Source organism: Hyla sarda, chromosome 1 (assembly GCF_029499605.1).
Source record: "Hyla sarda isolate aHylSar1 chromosome 1, aHylSar1.hap1, whole genome shotgun sequence".
Classification (NCBI taxonomy): Eukaryota; Metazoa; Chordata; class Amphibia; order Anura; family Hylidae; genus Hyla; species Hyla sarda.
In genome coordinates, this window is record NC_079189.1 from 266519839 (window position 1) to 266543371 (window position 23533).

At 46.4% G+C, this 23533-nt stretch overlaps 1 protein-coding gene across 8 annotated transcripts in view; it reads right to left on the bottom strand.

The window, feature by feature from the left end:
• Positions 1-23533, bottom strand: part of MPND (MPN domain containing) — a 358148-nt gene that overhangs the window by 42782 nt on the left and 291833 nt on the right. For all 8 annotated transcript variants that reach the window (XM_056571957.1, XM_056571964.1, XM_056571983.1 and 5 more), the window contains 3 exons: positions 14633-14729; positions 14310-14382; positions 14144-14220 (listed from right to left, as the gene is read on the bottom strand). In XM_056571957.1, coding sequence (XP_056427932.1) covers positions 14144-14220; positions 14310-14382; positions 14633-14729 — 247 coding nt within the window. The remainder of the gene's footprint in view (positions 1-14143; positions 14221-14309; positions 14383-14632; positions 14730-23533) is intronic.

Sequence of the window (23533 nt, forward strand, 5' to 3'; positions counted from 1 at the left end):
CCTGTTCTAATTGAGCGTATGTGCTCCTGTATCCTCATGTGCCATTTTCTCTAGCCAATTATCCCTACTCTCTACTAAACGGGTGCAACTTAGCTGGTTCCCCAGCGTGCACGTCCTCCTATAAGAGAACAGCGGCTGACTTTGTCACAAGCCCTGAATGCAGAGCTCCTGCCCCCTACTGAGTGAGAAAATACACCATATGTGGATGTAAAGTGCTGTGCGGGTGTTAAATAGGGCTCGAAGGGAAGGAGCAACATTGGGCTTTTTGAAAGAGGATTTCGCTGGAATGATAGTCGGGGGCCATGTTGTGTTTACGAAGCCCCCATGGTGCCAGAACAGTGGTACCCTACTTGTAACTGTCACCCTCTACATGTGACACTTTTTTTGAAACTGCACCCTTCAGGATTGTAACAAGGGGTGCAGTGAGTATTTACACCCCTAGGCCACACAAAATGTGTAACCAATTTTCTCCCAAGTAAGAAAATACCCCATATGTGGATGTAAAGTAAAGAGCTGTGCAGGTGCACAACAGGAGTAAGAGCACCATGAACATATGAGGCCTACAGTCAGTGGCGTTGCGACCCGGGTGCGGGGGGTGCGGCCCGCACCGGGTGACACCAACCTAATGGGGTGACATCAAGACGCTCCGCAGCACCCACACCCCCTCCCCAGCTACACTGACACCCCCCTATGTGCCCGACCGGCCTCCCATCCGTCAGCACCCCCCCTGTGCTGTGTGTGCGGTGCACCCGTCCATTAGCAACCCCCCCCCCCCCTTTCAGTGCGCCCGTCCGTCATCACGCCCCCCATCTCACCTTCACCAGTACTGTGCCCGGCCTCCGCTCCCACGTCTGCGCCGGCCTGACGTCATACCGCATGGCCGCGCAAGGGGACGTCAGTTACGTCACTCGCATTGCGCCCGGTGAGAAGGATCGCTGCGCTGGATGGGTGAGTGTGTGTGTGTGTCTCTATCTATGTTTGTGTGTGTGACTGTGTGTGTGTGTGTGTGACTCTGTGTATTTGTGTGACTCTGTGTGTGACTGTGTGTTTGTGTGACTGTGTGTGTGTGTGACTCTGTGTGTCTGTCTGTGAGTGTGTGTCTCTCTGAGTGTGTGTGTGACTCTGTGTATTTGTGTGACTCTGTGTATTTGTGTGACTCTGTGTGTGACTGTGTGTTTGTGTGACTGTGTGTGTGACTCTGTGTGACTCTGTGTGTCTGTCTGTGAGTGTGTGTCTCTCTGACTGTGTGTGTTTGTGTGTGTGTCTCTCTGTGTTGTATGTGTTTTTTTTTTTTTTTTTGTGTGTGTGCGTGTGTGGGGAGACTTTGACGCATTGTGGGGAACCTGCAAGGGAACCTGCGGCCTAATGTGGGGAGTCTATGCTACCTAATGTGGGGAGTCTATGCTACCTAATGTGCGGAGTCTATGATACCTAATGTGCGGAGTCTATGATACCTAATGTGCGGAGTCTATGATACCTAATGTGCGGAGTCTATGCTACCTAATGTGGGGGTCTATGCTAGCTAATGTGGGCAGTCTATGCTACCTAATGTGCGGAGTCTATGCTACCTAATGTGCGGAGTCTATGATACCTAATGTGGGGAGTCTATGCTACCTAATGTGGGGGGTCTATGCTAGCTAATGTGGGGAAACTGATACCTAATGTGGGGAATCTGTGCTACCTAATATGGGGAAATTGCTACCTAATGTGGGGTAACTGGTACCTACCTAATGTGGGGAAACTGGTACCAAATGTGGGGAATCAATGCTGCCTAATGTGGGGAAAAGATGCTACCTAATGTGGGGAAACTGCTACCTACCTAATGTGGGGGAACTGCTGCCTACCTAATGCTCCCCCCCCTGGCAATAGCACCCTCATCATCCGCCAGCAACTACCCCCCCCCCCCCCAGCGGCACCTCCATCAGCAGATCCTGATGGTGGATGTTGGCGGTGCTCCTGCCAGGAGGATGATCCTGCCGATGGATGATGGGGGTGATACTGCCAGGGGGGATGGCCATTAGCACCCTCATCATCCTTCAGCAACACCCCCCCCCCCCCAGTAGTAGCACCCCGATCATCCACTAGCAACACCACCAATACCCCCCTCCCGTGGTAATAGCATCAGCTAACGGATGTTGAGGGGTGTTACTGCGGTTGTGGTATTATATTCAGAGAGTGCACTGTATGGCAACGTTATATTCAGAGGGCGCAGTTTGTGGTAGTATTATATTCAGAGGGCACAGTGGGTGGAAGTATTATATTCAGAGGGCGCAGTGGGTGGTAGTAATATATTCAGAGTGTACAGTATGTGTTGGTATTATATTCAGAGTGTACAGTATGTGTTGGTATTATATTCAGAGTGTACAGTATGTGATAGTATTATATTCAGGGGTACAGTATGTGATAGTATTATATTCAGGGGTACAGTATGTGGCAGATTTATATTCAGAGGGTACAGTATATGGTAGTATTATATTCAGAGGGTACAGTATGTGATAGTATTATATTCAGGGGTACAGTATGTGGCAGATTTATATTCAGAGTGTACAGTATGTGTTGGTATTATATTCAGAATGTACAGTGTGTGGTAGTATTATATTCAGAGGGTACAGTATGTGATAGTATTATATTCAGGGGTACAGTATGTGGCAGATTTATATTCAGAGGGTACAGTATGTGATAGTATTATATTCAGGGGTACAGTATGTGGCAGATTTATATTCAGAGGGTACAGTATGTGTTGGTATTATATTCAGAATGTACAGTGTGTGGTAGTATTATATTCAGGGGTACAGTATGTGGCAGATTTATATTCAGGGGTACAGTATGTGGCAGATTTATATTCAGGGGTACAGTATGTGGCAGATTTATATTCAGAATGTACAGTATGTGTTGGTATTATATTCAGAATGTGCAGTGTGTGGTAGTATTATATTCAGTGGGTATGGTGTATGGAAGGTTTATTATCAAAGAGTATAGTGTATAGTAGTATTATATTTAGAGGATACAGTGTCTGGCAGGTTTATAATAATAATAATTGTTTTCATATAGAGGATGAGAATGCGCTGACATAGTGAGGAGACGTCTGGACGTCACATTCTACAGACAGAAGTTTTAGCTGGACCAGGCGGTATGTACCATCTGATTTAGATAAGGGAAGACTGTAGAGAAGACGTCACCTGTAGTCACTGATATCATTGTGTATTCTCCTTACTATAGAGAAGACGTCACCTGTAGTCACTGATATCATTGTCCTCTCTATGTCCTATCAGAGCTGTAGTCGCTTGTCAGTTCTACAGTTATGGTCAGTGAAACTACAACTCCCAGCATAACCTCACCACTGCTCAAAGGGGTACTCTACTGGAAAACATTTTTTTTAATCAACTGGTGCTACAAAGTTAAACAGATTTGTAAATTACTTCTATTTAAAAATCTTAATCCTTCCAGTACTTATTAGCTGCTGTATAAGCGATTCACAGGAAGTTATTTTCTTTTTTAATTTCTTTTCTGTCTGACCACAGTGCTCTGTACTGACACCTCTGTCCATGTCAAGAACTGTCCATAGTAGGAGCAAATCCCCATAGCAAACCTATCCTGCTCTGGCCAGTTCCTGACATGGACAGAGGTGTCAGCAAATAGCACTGTGGTCAGATTGGAAAGAACTACGCAACTTCCTGTGGAGCATACACCAGCTTATAAGTACTGTAAGTATTAAGATTTTAAATAGAAGTAATTTAAAAATCTGTTTAACTTTCTGGCACCAGTTGATATAAAAGTAAATGTTTTCCAGTGGAGTACCCCTTTAAGTAATTCTGGGAGCTGTATATTTAAATGGTGAAAACTTCTTTAACACTTTCCCATTCTGTGGCAACTGGTATATCTGATTATTATGCTGGAATTTCTCACAATGCGCTACAACAGTGGTGTCTGTCACAACAGGCTAAAAACTTACTGGGGGAGGGGGGAGGTATGGGGGTGACACCATTTTCTACCGCACCGGGTGACACCAACCCTAGCAACGCCACTGCCTACAGTGGTTATATACCCTATCAAGTGCCCCCCAATTTGGAAACTAAGCCCTCAAAAAATGTATCATAGAGTGCAGGGAGCATTTAGACCCCACGGGCTTTTGGAAAATGGCTTGTTAAAATTAAAAAGTAGATTTTTTACACTAAAGAAGAATAAGCCCTCCAAATGTATTATGCAATTTCTCCTGACTATGGAAATACCCCATAAGTAGTTCTAAATGGTTGCCATGAAATACTTTGGGGCCCCAGAGTCATAGAGCTTCATTCACCTAGGTTTCTTTCGGATGTATTAGTAGCTGGCAGTTAAATAATTTTAGAGTAAAATAAAACAAAAACACAACATTCAAAAGTGACCCCAGATACAGAAAGTACCCTACCCTGAGGAGAATGTAGGGGTGATGAGAACAATTTTACCCCACAAGTATTTCATAACCATAGAAATATCTGACCTAAACATCTAAAAACACTGAACCAGCTTGTGGTCATGACTGTACCCCGGCACCAGATTTAAAAAAATAAATAAATACAAATTCTTATAAAACGAATGCGGCTCTTGCCGCTCTTTCCCCTGCAAGGCCCCTTTCTCTGGTCGCGCATAACTCTGGGCTGGTCCCCTGGTGCCAATTACATTGTGCCAGGGCAGAGACACTGAAACATTTAGAGTGGCAGACTTCCGTGCGAAGGCATGCTCCTGACATCACAGACATGTCCCTGCCCCGGCTGCTTCGTTCCGAGCAGGAGGGGAACCCGGAGTTTCACCTGCCGAGACCTGGAGCCTTCTGAGCTTTCTTCTGCAAAGTGAGTGGAAAAGTGGGAGGGATGTGCAGAGGAGTCTGGAAGTGGAAGGGACAGTCAGCGGGGAAGAGTGAATTCTGTACGACTGTACTGCCAGCAGCACTTGCTTTCAGCGAACGTTCCTACGGCTGCAGTGTGGAAGAGCCCTTAGGGTTCTGAAGGAGAAGAAAGATGCCATAGAAACAGCTGAATAAAACATCTAAAAACGGGGGTTGGGGGGGGGCATGGCCTGGCACTGACTGAAATGGTTGCCTGCTGAGGAAGCTCCCGCTCCTATGGCCACTGTATGAGCCCTGTAGCCCGGTGACCCTGCCTCATTAGATGGGGAAGACCCCCAAAGGACTCAAGAAGCCTCCCCCCACTGGCCGGACAGATCATCTCACCCCCGGAGGCATCCGCCCGGTACTTGACGGCACCTCCGGCCTCCTCCACCGCCCGCAATTACGGGCCCGGCTCAGGGCCTCCGCTCCCAGAGACTCACCGCTCCCTGAACTGCGGACCCACGAGCTCCTCTTGCCCGGACTCCGGACTGCCACGGGGCACCTGCCTGAAGTCTACGGCCGGTTCCTGCCTTTCTCCCTGGGTTCACTGGGACTCCCCGGCCGCCGACTCCCAGTGCTGCTGCACAGCACGTGCAACTTCTGGCTTTGCCTGAGGCCCTTGCAGTGTCGCCTGCCTCCAATCCTGCACAGCCGGTTGAGGTGGTGAGTGACTCCCCCTGTGACCCGGCTGCGCTTCCCTGCCTCGCTGGTGCGGCCCAACCGTCCCCTCCAGCAGGGCTCCAGCATCCCTCTCCTGCCGCGGACCTGCCATCTTGGGTCTCATTGGTCACGGGCCTGCCGCCATCCTCCTTCAGCCCTAGGGTCCAGCAGCTCTGCCCATCGCTCCGGGCCTCTACCTCCTCACCCTGCTCCCCAGGAGGATTGGGATGCCCCTGCCCTGTGTCCCCCTTGCTGGGACTGCTCTGTACCGCTCCGGATGCCAGGGTCTCCTGTATCCCTCTGCTCTCGCCCCCAGGGCTCTACCTCAGGCTGTGCGGCTCCACCTGTGCCCCCTAAACCGCAATGGCCTCGGGCCCACGACAATATGGAGGCCAGTGCCCCCCACCTGTCCCCTCCAGGGGCCTCCTCACCTGCACAGGGCTCTTCATTCCCGCCCCCAGGAACCCCGTCCCTTTCTTGGGATGACCATCCTGCTCCCTCCTGCTCTTCTGTTCTCTCTGCCGGACTTTAGTTTGCTCCTTTCCCAAATTCCAACTAAAGAGGACTTTCGTACGCTCACTGCCGAAGTTAAAGATACCTGTAGGGCAGAGATATCGGCCATGCGCCAGGATTTGCAACATGTCTCTGAAAGAGTGGAAGGTTTAGAGGAAGCTCATGACACCACTAGGACCTACATCGCCCAACTCCATGCTACCATCTCCTCTCAGACAGACTTCCTCTGTGACCTACATGCCCATGTGGAGGATTTGGACAACAGGGGCCGGCGCAACAACATCAGGGTGAGGGGCTGCCGGAGGCCACCCATGAGGAGGATCTTCATGCCACTCTTGAAGCCATCTTTAATCCTATCCTGGAGGAACAGTCTTCTCACAGTATCAAATTGGATAGGCCAGACAGGGCCCTCCGCCCCAAGTCTACATCCGGCAACCCGAGGGATGTTATCTGCTGTGTGGACGACTTCCAGATCAAGGAAGCCATCATGGCCAAGGCTAGGTCTCTTCAGAACCTTCCCTTTAATGGTACCCCTATCCAGCTCTACCAAGACCTTTCCTGGCTCACGCTACGAAAGCGACGGATGCTCCAACCTTTGCTTGCTGTTCTTCGTTCTCACCAGTTGGCCTATCGGTGGAACTTTCCATTTGCCCTACATGCCCGCAAAGATGGATGCTCTGCTGTTCTTCGCTCTTTTTCTGATCTGGCCCCCTTCTGCTCTGCCTTGGACTTGCCGGTGCCCCAGTTGGTGGATGGGGACTTGACTCCCCCTCCCCCTCTGCCCCCTGTTTGGCAGCCTGTCCGGTCCCGACGATCGGACACCCAGAGGAAGTCGGGGAAGAAATCTCCCCCTCGGGACCTTGGCAGCCCCACAAGGAGACCCCCTTGAAACATTGTTTGCAGTCCTGTGACTTTCCCTTGCCGCACTTGTTTGGGATTCTGTTATTACAAGGGTCTCCCTGACACTATACTGTGGGCTCTGATCTCCTGCTGTAACTGTTGTATTTTGCTTGTTCTCTTTACCCTGGTGGATTTGCATTTTTTGGTTACCTATGGTTTATTTTCACTTGCTTGGTTATTATGTTTACGTTCTTTTGCTATAGCCTTGGAGCAGTGTGCAGATTTGACGGCGACCGCTATTGATTAACAATGGACCGCTAATTCCTCCGGTTTCTTGCCCACTTCGGTGGTCTTGGCCTCCGCATTGGCTAGTTGGTCAATGGTTCACTTTGTTGATGTGCTCTGTTTTTTGTTTGTCTCATGTTGTTATGTTTGTTTGTTGTTGTCAGTTTGTCAGCCCTTTTGTGTCCCTCTGTCTCCCTTGATCTCACTGTTTTTCTTTTCCTCTAGGTTCTGTTTTTCCCTCTTCTCTCCTACAGGGATTGTACCTCGCACGCTCCCTCCAGTGGCGTTCTCTGGTCTATCAATTGGACCTTGTAAGTATGTGCCTTCATTTGCTCTGTCCTCCCCTCTACCTCCATTATGGTCAAGTGCGTCTCTTTGAATGTTAAAGGTACTCCGGTGCTTAGACATCTTATCCCCTATCCAAAGAATAGGGGATAAGATGCCTGATCGCGGGAGTCCCGCAGCTGGGGACCCCCGGGATCATGCACACGGCACCCCGTTTGCAATCAGACAGCTATCACGCCCCCTCCCGTAGGCTTGCATTGAGGGGCGGAGCGTGACATCACACGGGGGTGGGGGCATGACGTGACACGCCGCCCGCCCTGTAGTCGCTGGTAATCAGTCCCGGAGCGAACACGGGGTTACAAACGGGGTGCCGCGTGCATGATCCCGGGGGTCCCCAGCGGCGGGACTCCTGGGATCAGGCATCTTATCCCCTATCCTTTGGATAGGGGATAAGATGTCTAAGCACTGGAGTACCCCTTTAAGGGCTTTAATTCTCCCTCTAAGAGGCGCTTGTTGCAGAGGGAGTTGGTCTCCCAGGGGGCTGATATCTTCTTTCTTCAGGAGACGCATTTTGACCATACTGGATCCTTCCAATTTCTGCACCACCTCTATCCTCAGGCTTATTCTGCTGTTAATGATAGGAAGGTAGCTGGGGTTACAATTCTTATCTCTAGATCCTGTCCGCTTCAAGTCTCCTTTACCTTTCTCGACCCGCAGGGGCATTATGTGGTGCTGGAGGGGATCCTGGGAGGGATGCCTTTGCTACTCTGTAATGTTTATACCACTAACGCGTCGCAGATATCGTTTTTGCGTCGAGTCCTTGCTAAACTACATAGATACCCCTCTTCTGCCTGGTTGCTAGGGGGTAATTTTAAGCTTTTTTTTTTCTCCTTCCCTAGACCGTCACTCTGTATTGCATCTGGCTACCCTTTTTTGGGGTTAATACGGACTTCTTCTTTATATGATTGATGGAGGATCAACCATCCGACCGAGCGTTCTTTTACCTTCTATTCTCACCCTCACAAACTGCACACACGCATAGATTATTTCTATGGTAATCTTCCCATGGTGCGCATGCTATCTGATGCTTCTCTGGACTGTATCTCCTGGTCTGATCACTGTCCTGTCCTCCTTTCTTTCTCTTCCTCCCCTTCTTCTCTCCGGAGTTGTCATTGGCGTCTCAATGACTCCCTCCTCAAATCACTGCCTTTTTGGGAGTCGATTCAGAAGTGTTCATCTGATTACTTTGCTGTTAACTAGGGCTCAGTTTCATAAATTGGTAGTACATGGACGCTGTATAGCACTGGGTGTACGAATGAAACGTGACGCTCTGACTCGCTCCCAGGAACTCAGAACACAGATTGCCCACCTTGAATCTCTCTTACTGTCCACTCCCTCAGTCTCGACCCTGTGGTGATTGGTGGCTGCTCGTTCCCAGTTGGGTGACCTGGCTGTTCATAGGGTTGAAAGGCAGCTGCTCTATGCCTAACAGCATTTTTAAGAGAAGGGGAATAAAGCCCATACTATGTTAGCCAGGCGCTTGCGGGACCGTGTGGTTGCCCAATCTCTGTCGGCCATTTAAGATTCTTCGGGTGTCCTTCATTATCACCCTGCTGCTATTTCTCACCTCTTTGTTGACTATTACTCTGGTCTCTACTCCCTTCCTTCTCAGCTTCCGTCCGCACCTGGAGACCGTGATGCTGCTCTAAATGCTTACCTCTCCCGATGCTGCTTGCCTACCCTGTCTGAGGCAGACCTTGGGGTCCTTAATGCTCCGATCACAGAGGAGGAGATCTCGGGCGTCCTTAAATCCCTTCCTGCTGGTTGCTCCTTGGGTCCGGACGGATTTACATACTTATATTATAAGACCTTCTTCTCTACACTTGTTCCTAAACTTGTTCCTCTTTTTAACTCCTTTATGGGGGGGAGGGGATCCCGCAGACTTTTCTACATTCTTTAATTACCTTGATTCCCAAGCCTGGAAAGGACCCCCATGATTGCTCCAGTTATAGACCCATTGCCCTCCTTAATTCTGATTTGAAGCTATTCTCCAAGATTTTGGCTAATCACTTATGTGCCTTTCTCTCTTTATTCTACTAACTACCTCCCCCTCTTTAGGGATCTTAGGGCTCTTCTTGACAAATGGCGGTCACAATATATCTCCTTTTTCGGCCGCATCGCGGCAGTCAAGATGACGATCCTTCCAAAGCTACTCTATTTTTTCGAGACGTTCCGGGTTCCGTTGTCGGCCATTCACTCTTTTCAGTTGGCTGTTTTCCGCTTTATTTGGGACGGGAAGAGGCATCGTTTGCCGATGTCTGTTATGATGGCTGGTCGGAATATGGGCAGTTTAGCTGTCCCTTATGTTGCAAAGTATTATTGGGCTGCTCATTTGAGCCACCTCGTGTCTACATACCATGCTGATACTCGCTGGATGGAGCTTGAAAAGCTGTGGCTGGCCCCTGTCCACCCTAACTCTCTCCTTTGGTCCCCTGCTGTATCAACTGTTTCACCCTCCCCTCTTTTAAGTCCTATGGGTTTTTCTCGGTATGTTTGGGGTTATTGTTCTCGGAGGTTCCGACTGTCCTCTCCTTTCTCTCTCCTCTACGGTCTTTCCTTTACACGGTAAACGCCCGTCTCACCGTTATATGGCCCATTGGGAGGAAGTCTTGAATACTACCATTACCTTGCCCCAGTGGAGGGTGATTTGGTAAAGGGCATCCAGAGCTTCTATATGTACTGCTTGCAAGGAAACCCAATATAAGTTGCTTATGGGCTGGTACCACACCCCTGAAGTTTTGAATAGACTTAACCCTTCTATTCCTCCTCAGTGATGGCGCTGTGGGGTGGTTTTGGGCATGGTCTTTCATATTTACTGGTCTTGTCCCCTTCTGGCAGACTATTGGAAAAAGGTGCAACACCTTCTACTCGGGGCCCTGGGTGTCTCGGTCCCTCTGGATCCTCTGGTTTATCTCCTTTACCTCTCTCATCCTACTTTGTCTAAAATGCCCTTTAAACTCTTTATGCATATTGTTTTAGCTGCCAAGACTCTTATTGCCAAGTGCTGGAAACAAACACTTCCTCCCTCTGAGCATGATTTACTGGTTCGTATTTGGGAAATCCGCTCCCTGGAATTTCTTACTGCTTCTCTGAATAACTCTATCCCCTCTTTCCTTTCTGTCTGGGAGCCGTGGGATCACTTCTCGGATCGGCAACCTCCTTGATTCTTTATTTCCGATCTGTCCTTTCTTTTTTTTTCTCCTCTTCTTCCTCTTTCTCTCCTCTCCCTTTCCCCCCCCCCCTTCCCCTTCCCTTAGTGGTTCATTTGTTTGTCTGTCTTGTGTTCCCCCCCCCCCTCACCTCCGTTGTTTGTGGTGCGTTTATGTCAAGATGGGTTATGCTATGGTTTGGGTCCTCTGTCCCGATTCTGACTTTGTTTTGTTTTATTTTTTGAACTCGCTCTTATGCTATTGTGGTATCCTTATAAGATGGTTATTCCCTATTATTTGTTATTGTTTCTCTATTATTGTTTGTACCCTGTTTTGGCTCCTGGGTCTCGGCCCTTTGGACGTTGATTGTGTTTTGTCTTGACTTATATATATATATATATATATATATATATATATATATGAAAATTCACATTTCAGTTTAAAAAAAAAAACATCTAAAAACACTGAACCAGCAAAGTTTGTGGTCATGACTGTAAAGACCCCTGCAGCTAATGTGTGGGCTATGGAAACATTGCTATTTGTGGAATTTGGCAGTGTCTACATCCATGGATTTAACATGGTGGCTATCGCATAAATGAATACTTTTTTTTTTTTTACCTACCTGTGTGCACTACATACATACATACAAGTGGTTCTACTGTCTTATTCTGCCTATGTGCTGGAAGAATTAAATTAGAATACAGAAGGGCCGTCTATCTGCCCTGGCGCCAGACTTCTTAAATACAAAAAATAAAAAAATTCTTATAAAACAGATGCGGTTTCTTGCCGCTCTCTCCTCCGCGAGGTCCCCTTCTCTGGTCGCACAGAAGGGGGGACAGAGTGGTCTGCAGGGGCCAGAGGACTGTGGGGATGGAGGAGACAGAGTGGTCTGCGGGGGCCCGAGTATTGTGAAGAAAGACAGTGGGGTCTGATGGGTGATGGAAGAGTTTGGAGGAGGAGGGGACAGAGGGGTCTGCGGGGGTCAGAGGATTGTGGAGGAGGGCACAGGCACGCCCTTGACGTCACGGACGTGTCCCTGCCCTGGCTGCTTTGTTCAGAGCAAGAAAGGAACCCGGAGCTACACTAATGGCTGCCGCCGAGACCTGCAGCCCACTGAGCCTTCTTCTGCAAGGTGAGTGGGAAAGGGGGAGGGGGTGCAGAGGATTGTGGAAGTGGAGGGGACAGTCAGTGGGGGCTAGAGGATTATGGAGGAGCGAACAATGGGGTCTATGGGGGCCAAAAGATTGTGGAGGAGGGGACAGAGGGGTCTGCAGGGGACAGAGGTTTGTGGAGTAAGGGAGACAGAGGGATCTGCAGGGGCCAGAGGACTGTGGGGAAGGAGAGAACAGAGGGGTCTGGGGGGGCAGAGGATTTGAGGAGGGGGGGACAGAGGGGTCTGCAGGGGACAGAGGACTGTGGGGAAGGGGAGGACAGAGGGGGTCTGCAGGGGCCAGAGGACTGTGGGGAAGAAGAGGACAGAGGGGTCTGCAGGGGCCAGAGGACTGTTGGGAAGGAGAGGACAGAGGGGTCTGATGGGTGATGGAAGAGTGTGGAGGAGGAGGGGACAGAAGACTGTGGAGAAGGAGGGGACCAGGGGCCAGAGGATTGTAAAGGAGGGGACAGAGAGGTCTGCAGGGGCAAGAGGATTGTGGAGGAGAGGGGTCTGCAGGGGCCAGAGAACTGTGGGGAAAGAGAGGACAGAGGGGCCTGCGGGGGCCAGAGGATTGTGAAAGAAGAAGGGACAGAGGGGTATGATGGGTGATAGAAGAGTGTGGAGGAGGAGGGGACAGAGGACTGTGGGGAAGGAGGTGACAGAGGGGTCTGCGGGGCCAGAGAATTGTGAAGGAAGAGGGGTCTGATGGGTGATTGAAAAGTGTGGAGAAGGAGCAGACATAGTGGTCTGCAGGTGGTCAGAGGATTGTGGAGGAGGGGTCTGCAGGGGCCAGAAGACACTGGAGGAGGAGGAGATAGAGGGGTCTGCAGGGGCTAGAGGATTGTGAAGGAAGAGGGAAAAGATAGGTCTGCATGGGCCAGAGGATTGTGAAGAAGGAGGGGAGAGAAGGGTCTGATAGGTGACGAAAAAGTGTGGAGGAGGAGGGGTCAAAGGGGGGTCTGAGGGGGTAGACGGGTCTGGAGGAGGACATAGGGGTCGGGGGAGGCGAAGGTGTCTGGGGGGGCCTTAAAAGTCTGAAAAAGAAGGGGAAAGATGGGTCTTGAGGAGGACTAAGTGGTCTGGGGCTCGTTCACATTACAGAAATTCCTTTGGCAGAATTCCACTGTGGAAATACGATTGCAGCAGAGTTCCATTATTTTTTATGGAATTCTGCTGCACAGTGCAGTGAAATTCTGAGGGTGGAATGGACATCAGACCATCAGACTGCATTGCCAGCTGCACTTGCTTTTAGCGGACATTCCTATGGCTGAATGTCTGCAGTGTGGACGAGCCCTAAGGGATCTGAAGGAGAAGAAAGATGGGTCTGGGGGAAGACAGTATAGGGATGACATTCAGCCAAACAGAAGAATCAGTGTGAGGCAGTATTATTTTCAGAGGACATGATCTTTGGCAGGGTTATATTTAGGGAGAACAGTGTCTTGCAGGGTTATTGTCTTCATACAGGGGATGAGGATCTGCATACAAAGTGATTTTCAGATTCAGCAGAGGGAAGATGTAGCTGAAAGAAGACCTGGCATCTCATCAGATGAAGAAAAAGAGAAAACATCTTCTGTGAGTCATTATATAATTGTGTATCATTATGTATCTCCAGCTGTTAGAAAACTACAACTCCCATTATGTCTGAAGCTCTCCAGACATGATGGTAGTTGAAGCTTTGTAACAGCTGGAGAGCTACTTGAGCGATTGGCCCTTCCATGATCAGACACTTAAAGGGGTACTCCACTGGAAAACATTTTCTTTTAAATCAATTGGCTCCAGAAAGTTAAACAGATGTGTAAATTACTTCTATTAAAAAATCTTAACCCTTTCAGTACTTATCAGCTGCTGAATAATACACAGGAAGTTCTTTTCTTTTTGAATTTCCTTTCTGCCTGACCACAGTGCTCTCTGCTGACACCTCTGTCCATGTCAGGAACTGTCCAGAGCAGGAGCAAATCCCCATAGCAAACCTCTTTTCCTCTGGGCAGTTCCTGACATGGATAGAGGTGTCAGCAGAGAGCACTGTGGTCAGACAGAAAAGAAATTCTAAAAGAAAAGAACTTCATGTGTATTATACAGCAGCTGATCAGTACTGGAAGGATTGGGATTTTTTAATAGGAGTAATTTGCAAAACTGTAAACTTTCTGGCACCAGTTGATTTAAAAGAACATGTTTTCTAGTGGAGTACCCCTTTAACCTCAATCCTGTGTATAGGGGATGAATCGTGTCTCACCAGACAACCCATTTAAACTGAATAGTTGGGGTGAGGTATGATAAATACATCTTTCTTTTGAATTTCTCATTCTTTTTAAATCTAATTCTTTCAAACATTACCTCTTCTTCTACTGCTGCAGCAGTCTCTGTATCTCTCAGGCGGGAGCGACAAGGAAAAGCACGCAGCACAGTTAACACTGTAAAAAGAGTTATAGTTTGTTCATTCACAATACCTATTGTGATTAATAACAACTGAATCAAGTACTAAGAACAAAAGAATACTTACATTGGCTGTTGGTGTCCCAGCGCCCACCAAGGTAACCCACTACTTCACTGCGAGTCAAGTGGCTGTGAAAATCCTGGTATGAAATGCATAATATTTAAGATTTATTAATGACATTGCAATTAAAAAATACTTAATACAGTGGGTGAGATTTATCAAAACCAAGTTGACCAGTTACCCATGGCAACCAATCAGATTGCTTCTTTCATGTTTCTGAGGCCTTTTCAAAAATGAAAGAAGTAATCTAATTGGTTGTTATGGGCAACTGGTCAATTTTTCTTCTGCACAGACTATAATAATTCTCCCCCAGTGAACTGAAAACTCACCATCAACAGTAGAGTATTGCTTGAAATGGACACATGAAAAGGCTGGAACTTGTTCAATGTCATAAACGATGTAAGCTGAACCAAGGTATGTGAGTCTCTAAACCAGAGATGGAGAATGATGAATATAGTTACTAGTAAGCTGTTCAAGAAAAAAAAAGCAATTGTGACATTTAGGGTAAGAAGGTAATTCAAGGCAAAAATGCAGCAGACCCCGGCAACAGCAACCTGATGGAATACTAGTGTGAAACAGTCAAGGGGATAGTGAGAAACAACTAACAACATTTTTAAAATAAAATGGGAAACTGTTCAATGTTCTGACATACAATAATTTCAAATTCTGCTCACATTTTTTATTCATGTCTACAGGTTGAACAAAATAATAGGAACACCAACTAAAGATCACACATTTTTATTAATAAGGCGTAGGTCCCTTTTGCTCATAGTACAGCTAAAATACGTTAATGGGTAGACAAATATTAATCACAAACAGAATTTATGTCAATTTTGATCACTTAATTATGTTTCACTCTTAATGGATACAGATGTGAATTCCTTGACTGAAGCAGTTGGTGGGAATCTACTCCCAACCGTGCTCTGAAAAATGACCCACTAAGGATCAATAATATTTAAGTCTGGTGACTAGGTAGGCCAAGGTAGATGCTTAAAGGGGTACTCCGCCCCTAGACATCTTATCCCCTATCCAAAGAATAGGGGATAAGATGTCTGATTGAAGTCTGATCTGATCGCTCCATGCTGCTGATAACAAACAGGTGCTGCAGGAAAGATTGCGGGGGTCCCCAGTGGCGGATAGGGGATAAGATGTCTAGTGGGCGAAGTACCACTTTAACTTAATTTTCATGCTCTATGAGCCAAGATCTAATGCACCATCTGGAAACAAAGTATGGATCATGGGATGGAGCTGGTCAATTAAAACTTTTAGTTTTTTCTGGGCTGTTACTCTAACTTTAACACCTTAAGGACTAAGCCCATTTTGACCTTAACCCCTTGGGGACGGAGCCCATTATAACCCTAAGGACGGGAGCATTTTTTCCAAATCTGACCTCTATTACTTTATGCATTAATAACTCTGGGATGCTTTTACTTATAAATTTGATTCCGAGATTGTTTTTTTGTGGCATATTCTGCTTTGTTAGTGGTAAATTTATGTTGATATGCATCATTTCTTGGAGAAAAATTACAAAACTTTCTAACTTTGAAGCACTCTGCTTGTAAGGAAAAGGGACATGTCAAATAAATTATATATTGATTCACAAATACAATATGTCTACTTCATGTTTGCATCATAAAGTTTACATGTTTTAACTTTTTGAAGACATCAGAGGGCTTCAAAGTATAGCAGCAATTTTCCAATTTTTCCCGAAAATTTCTAAATCTTTCAGGGACCAGTTAAGTATTCAAAAGGTTAACCCTTTAGGTGTTTCACAGGAATAGCAGCAAAATGGAGGAGAAAAATCAAAATCTCCATTTATTTACACTAAAATTTTTATTTTTACAAGGGGTAAAAGGTAAAAAGGCCACTCAAAACTTGTAATTCATTTTCTCTCGATTAAGGAAATACCTCATATGTGGATGTAAAGTGCTCTGTGGGTGCACTAGAGGGCTCAGAAGGGAAGGAGCGACATTGGGCTTTTGGAAAGCAAATTTTGCTGAAATGGTTTTTGGGGGGCATGTCGCATTTAGGAAGCCCCCATGATGCCAGAACAATAAAAATAAAATCACATGGCATACTATTTTGGAAAATAAACCCCTCAAGGAACATAACAAGGGGTACATTGAGCCTTAACACCCCACAGGTTATTGACCAACTTTCGTTAAATTGGGGCGTAAAAATAAATTAAAAATGTTTTTCAATAAAATGCTGGCGTTACCCCAGGTAATAATTTGTAACCCCATTTTTTCAGAGTATGGAAATACCCCATATGTGGATGTAAAGTGCTCTGCGGGCGAACTACAATGCTCAGAAGAGGAGCGCCATTGGGCTTTTGGAGAGAGAATTTGGTTGGAATTGAAGTCGGGCGCCATGTGCGTTTACAAAGCCCCCATGGTGCCAGAACAGTGGACCCAACACATGTGACCCCATTTTGGAAACTACACCCGTCACAGAATTTAATAAGGGGTGCAGTGAGCATTTACACCCCACTGGCGTTTGACAGATCTTTGGAACAGTAGGCTGTGCAAGTGAAAAATAACATTTTTAATTTTTACGGACGACTGTTCCAAAAATCTGTCAGACACCTGTGGGGCATAAATGCTCACTGTACGCCTTATTGCATTCTGTGAGCGGTGTAGTTTTCAAAATAGGGTCACATGTGGAGGGGGTCCACTGTTCTGGCACCATGGGGGCTTTGTAAACACACATGGCCTTCAATTCCAGCCCAATTCTCTCTCCAAAAGCAAAATGGCGCTCCTTCTCTAGTTCGCCCGCAGAGCACTTTACATCCACATATGGGGTATTTCCATTCTCAGGATAAATGGTGTTACAAATTTTGGGAGGCTTTTTTCCTATTACCCCTTGTGAAAATGAGAAATTTGGGGTAAAACCAGCATTTCAGGGGAAAAAACAACACGTTTAAAATTTTCATGTCCAACTTTCACAAAGATTTGTTAAAGACCTGTGGGGTGTTAAGGCTCACTATTCCCCTATACATGTGGGTGTTTTTTTTTTTTTTCTGCGTTTATGTCAGAATCGCTGTAACGATCAGCCACCTCTTTGAAAATCACCAATTTAGGCCTCAAATGTATATGGCGCTCTCTCTCACTCCTGAGCCATGTAGTTAGTCTGCAGGGCATTTTACATCCACATATGGGGTATTTCCGTACGCGGAAGAAATTGCGTTAGAAATTTTGGGGGCCTTTTTCTCCTTTTACCTTTTGTGAAAATGAAAAGTATGGGGAAACACCAGCATGATAGTGTGAAAATGTTTTTTGTTTTTTTATACTAACATGCTGGTGTAGCCCCCAACTTTACCTTTTTATAAGGGACAAAAGGAGAAAAATCCCCACAAAATTTGTAACGCAATTTCTCCTGAGTATGGAAATACCCCACATGTGGCACTAAACTTTTGCCTTGAAATACGACAGGGCTCTGAAGTGAGAGAGCGCCATGTGCATTTGAGGCCCAAATTAGGAATTTGCAATAGGGGCGGACCCGGATACAAGGATAGGGCTTGTCTCCACCAAAACCCTACAGCAATGTTTCCCAAACAGGGTGCCTCCAGCTGTTGCAAGACTCCCAGCCTTCCAGGACAAGGAATGGGTGTCCGTCAATACTGGGAGCTGTTGTTTTGCAACAGCTGGAGGCTCCGTTTGGGAAATATCGCTGTATGAGATGTTTTTTATTGGGGGGGGGGGAGACGTGTAAGGGGGTGTATATGTATATCTAGTGTTTTACTTTTTATTATGTGTTAGTGTAGTGTTTTTAGGGTACATTAACACAGGCGGGGGTTCACAGTGAGTTTTCCGCTGAGCGTTTGAGCTGTAGCTAAAACTTGTAGAAAGAAACCCATTGTAAACCCCCAGCCCATGTGAATATACCCTGTACATTCACATGGGGGGGCACCCCAAACCTTCAACTGTTGCAAAACTATAACTCCCAGAATGCACAGACCATACATGCTGGGAGTTGTTGTTTTGCAACAGCTGTAGGCACACTGGTGGGGAACCACTGAGTTAGGAAACAGACTCTAGCTCAGTGATTCCCTGAGTTAGGAAACAGACTCTAGATCAGTGTTTCCCAACCAGTTTGCCTACAGCTGTTGCAAAACTACAATTCCCAGCATGCCCAGACAGTCAGGGATGCTGGGTGTGTAGTTCTGAAATATCTGGCCCTTCAGATGTTGCAGAACTACAACTCCCAGCATGCCTGGACAGTCTGGGCATGCTAGGAGTTAGAGTTATGCAAAAACTGGGGAAGAACAGTTTGGAGACTGCTAAGTAGTGGTCTCCAAACTGTAGCCCCCCAGATGTTGCAAAACTACAACTCCAAGCATGCCCAGACTGCCCAGGCATGCTGGGAGTTATAGTTCTGCAACATATGAATGGACAGATAATGCAGAACTAAACGCCCAGCATCCCTTACTGTCTGGGCATGCTGGGAATTGTAGTTTTGCAACATCTGGAGGGCTACAGTTTGGAGACCACCGTATAGTGGTCTCCAAACTGTGCCACTTCAGATGCTGCAAAACTACAACTCCCAGCATGCCCAGACAGTCAGTGCATACTGAAAGTTGTAGTTTTGCAACATCTGGAAGACCACAGTTTAGAGACCACTGCACACTGGTCTCCAAACTGTGGTCCTCCAAATGTTGCAGCCAAAGGCTGTCTGGGCATGCTGGGAGTTCTAGTTTTGCAACTTTTAGAAGGCCACAGTGAAGATCACTTACCGGCGATCTTTACTGCAGCCTCTTCCACCGTCGCACTTTCTGGCCGCACTCCTGCCGCCGCTGCTCTGATGACATCAATGCTCCATGCGGCCGCTGGTCCGGTAAGCTGGCCATGGTGACCCCCCTCGCCGCACATGTCCCCCCCCCCACCCGCTCTGCCCGGACATCAGTGGGCAGAGTGGAGGAAATTAACTTTAACCCCCCGCCCCCAACTGTCATTGGTCAGTCGTACTGACCGAACAATGGCAGGGGATAGGAGGAGGTGGCTGCCACTTTACTCCTACCCTTTAGGATGGTCGGAGCTATCGCTGACAGCTTCGATCATTCTTATTTTTGGCCTGGAATCTCTGCCTGTCTGAATTGACCGGCGATTTGCGAGATAGCCGACATGGGGGGTCTCATACATATCAGCAGTCATCCCGATCCAGTCCCCACCCGGCGCATGGCGGGGGACCGAAATTCCAACAGGCGTAAAGGTACGCCCTCCGTCCTTATGTACCAGGACACAAGGGAATACCTGTCAACCTCCGTCCCCAACAAGTTAAAGGGGTACTCCGTCCCTAGACATCTGATCCTCTATCCAAAGGATTAAGGATAAGATGTCTGATCATGGGGGTTCCGCCACTGGGATCAACGCGATCACTGCGCAGCCACCCCAGCGTTCGTTTAGAACGCTAGGTGCAGGCAGAATGGTCGTGTTGTCACACTTTATCCCATAGACTTGCATTGAGGAGCGTGGCTGTGATGTCACGACCCCACCGCCCACTGCAAGCGTTCGGAACAAAATGTTCCGAATCCTGGGGCAGCGGGCCATTTTTTGCAGATCAGTCACTTTATGCATTAATTATTCTTTTACTTATCATTCTGAGATGACTGTTTCTTCGAGACATATTTTAGTTTCAGATAGTGATAAACCTAAATAATCCATAACAGAGGGGGAATACCAGATATATATATGCACATTTATGGTGACATCCATATAATACATAGAACAACCAAAAAAAGAGAAAACAGAGTAATCTTTATTAAAGAATTACTAAAATGTGGTAAAATAATAGTAATTGGCAGCATAAAGCACAAAAGGTATAGAGCATAAGGTGCATAGTAATCTATACATATATATATATATATATATATATATATATATATATAATATATATATATATATATATATATATATATATATATATATATAAAAATGTATGTATGTTCCCTATGGACTTCTAAACCGCTCAACCAATTTTGATCAAATTTTCAGGGAAACTAAAGTATAGGCTGAGGATTGTTTCTGTGAAGTTTGGTTGCAATTGGATGAGTGGGCGTGACACTGCTGATATAAGAGAAAAACCAAATTTGTCATATAAGCTGTCCAAAAGAAAATCTTTGTTGTCCATAGCAACCAATCACAGCGCAGCTTTCATTTTACCTCAGCAGTAAAAGAAATGGCAACCAATTGCAGTGCAGCTTTCCGTTTACCTCAACAGTATAAGAAATAAAACCTCAGCAGTGTTGAGAAATGAAAGCTGAGCTATGATTGGTTGCTATTAACAACAAAAATTACAGGGGAAATCAGTGATGTGAGACTACATAAAAATGTATTTATATAACATAGTAACATAGTTCATAAGGTAGAAAAAAGACCAGAGTCCATCAAGTTCAACCTATAACCCTAATGAGTCCCTACTGAGTTGATCCAGAGGAAGGAAGAAAAAAAACAAACTCATACTCGAGGTAAATATTCCTTCCCAACTCCAAATATGACAGTCAGAATAAATCCCTGGATCAACGTTCTGTCCCTATAAATCTAGTATACATAACCAGTGATGTTGTTATTCTCCAAAAATGCATCCAGCCCCTTTTTGAACTCTTTTACAGAGTTCACCATGACCACCTCCTCAGGCAGAGAATTCCACAGTCTCACTGCTCCTACAGTAAAGAACCCCCATCTGTGCTGGTGTAGAAACCTTCTTTCTTCTAGACGTAAAGGATGCCCCCTTGTTACAGATACAGTCCTGGGTATAAATAGATCATGGGAGAGATCTCTGTACTGTCCCCTGATATATTTATACATAGTTATTTGGTCTCCCCTAAGCCTTCTTTCTTCTAAACTAAATAACCCCAATTCTGATAATCTTTCTGGGTACTGTAGTCCTCCCATTCCCCGTATTACTCTGGCTGCCCGTCTTTAAACCCTCTCCAGCTCCGCTATATCTTTCTTGTACACTGGTGCCCGGTACTGTACACAGTATTCTATGTGTGGTCTGACTAGTGATTTGTACAGCGGTAGAATTATTTCCTTGTCGTGTGCATCTATGACTCTATTGATGCACCCCATGATTTTATTTGCCTTGGCAGCAGCTGCCCGACACTGGTCACTACAGCTAAATTTACTGTTAACTAAGACTCTTAAGTACTTTTCCACGTCAGTCGTCCCAAGCGTTCTCCCATTTAATACATAATCCCAGCCCAGATTATTCTTCCCCATGTCAATTACCTTACATTTATCAGTGTTGAACCTCATCTGCCACTTCCCAGCCCAAACCTCCAACCTATCCAGATCCATTTGTCACAGTTCACGGTCCTCTATTGTGCTTACCGCTTTACAGAGTTTAGTATCATCTGCAAACATTGCTACTTTACTATTCAGCCCCTATTCAAGGTCATTAATGAAAATATTAAATAAGACAGGACCCAAGACGAACCCCTGGGGGGTCTAATGAGCTGAAAGTAACACGTTGCAGTTTTATTCTTCCATTCCAGATCCAAATGCTGAACCAGGAAGTCACAATCTGCAGAGTATGTCCTCGTGAAAAGACGCCGCTGGAACCTAGATATGGAGGTCCTTATCAGGTTCTACTGACAACTCTGACTTCGGTGAAACTGGAAGGAAAATCAACATGGATACGCACTGCAAGAGGGTTCCTACACCATGCTCCTGATACATATCCTTTTTCATATAAGTGGAGTGCAAACCCAGCAACTCAATCCGACTCCACCACACTACTGGGCTGACTTGACAATGACTCAAGAGTTGTATCCCACGTTTTGATAACTCTTCCACTGCCCAAGTGACTACCTTTAAAATTTGACTACTGTGATATAGTGAATTTTCCCGAGGTGCCAAAACAATGGCTTATGTATGGGGATGACAATTCAATATACACATGTGCGACGGATGACTACTGGGGGAACAGCAGCAATGGCATATTAGCATTAGTACATTGATCAGTAATTAGAAACATAAGGGTCATACCTATCAATTCCCCCCTAAAAGATATTTGTTACCGTACACGACATCTCTCCCTATGGTGCATTCTGCCTAATAGTCCCAGGTTCAGGCAGAGAAAAAAAACGGGCAAGGGATGCTTTACTGATTTGAGACGAGCGGCTCCTGGTGAACCGCCCCCCCCCCCCCCCCCTTTGTACTCAGACTTGTCCTTTACCTGGGACTTCTATGTTCACCCTACTCTGCTGGATTTGCACTTGCACCATTGGCATACAGGATGGTTGTTCTCCTAGGGGGAATTCTCTCAGTCATGCTTGGATCTGATTTATCAATTTGGTTCAGATAAACTGAAATAGTAGGTTCAATATCCACATACATTGTCCCTGTTTGAAATGCGGCCTCTACAGTGGAGACTATTGTTTTCTTTACACCGGGGACTACGCAACATCCAATTGTCACTCTCAGTATGTAGTAGGGATTTGCCATTATTGTTTTTTCTTCTATTGTCACTCTGTGGTCTATAGTCCCAGTCAGTCCCTGTGTTCCATCCCACTGCTCTCCAATAGTATCAGTTGTTCCCCCAGTAGTCATCCATCGCACCTGTATATTGAATTGTCATCCCCATACATAAGCCATTGTTTTGGCACCTCGGGACAATTCACTATGTCACAGTAGTCACAGGTAGTCACTTGGGCACTGGAAGAGTTATGAAAACGAGGGATACAACTCTTGGGTCATCGTCAAGTCAGCCCAGTAGTGTGGAGGGCTTAGGTTTCTGGGTTTGCTCTCCACTTAAACGAAAAAGGATGTGTATCAGGAGCATGGTGTAGGAACCCTCTTGCAGTGCGTATCCATGTTGATTTTCCTTCCCGTTTCATCGAAGTCAGAGATGTGAGTAGAACCTGATAAGGACCTTCAAATCTAGATTCCAGTGGCCCCCTCATGTGTCTTTTCACGAGAACAAACTCTGAAGATTGTGACTTCCTGATTCAGCGTTTGGATCTGGAATGGAAGAATAAAGCTGCAACATGTGTTATTTCAGCTCATTACACAATGTAATAACAAACTTTACCAAACTATCATTTCCTGCACTGAGGGTACTGTGGGTAATCACATCCTAGCTTAGGGACCCCCCCCCCCAAGAGTGTCTCATATAGGGTTAGGCCTGTTGGCTGTCGGGGTGTGTTTTTAACAGAATACAAAGCTATGGGCATAACTTCTAGCCATGGAAGGGATAGTTCTTTCCTGGCTTTTAGGATTTTTTCTTTAGGG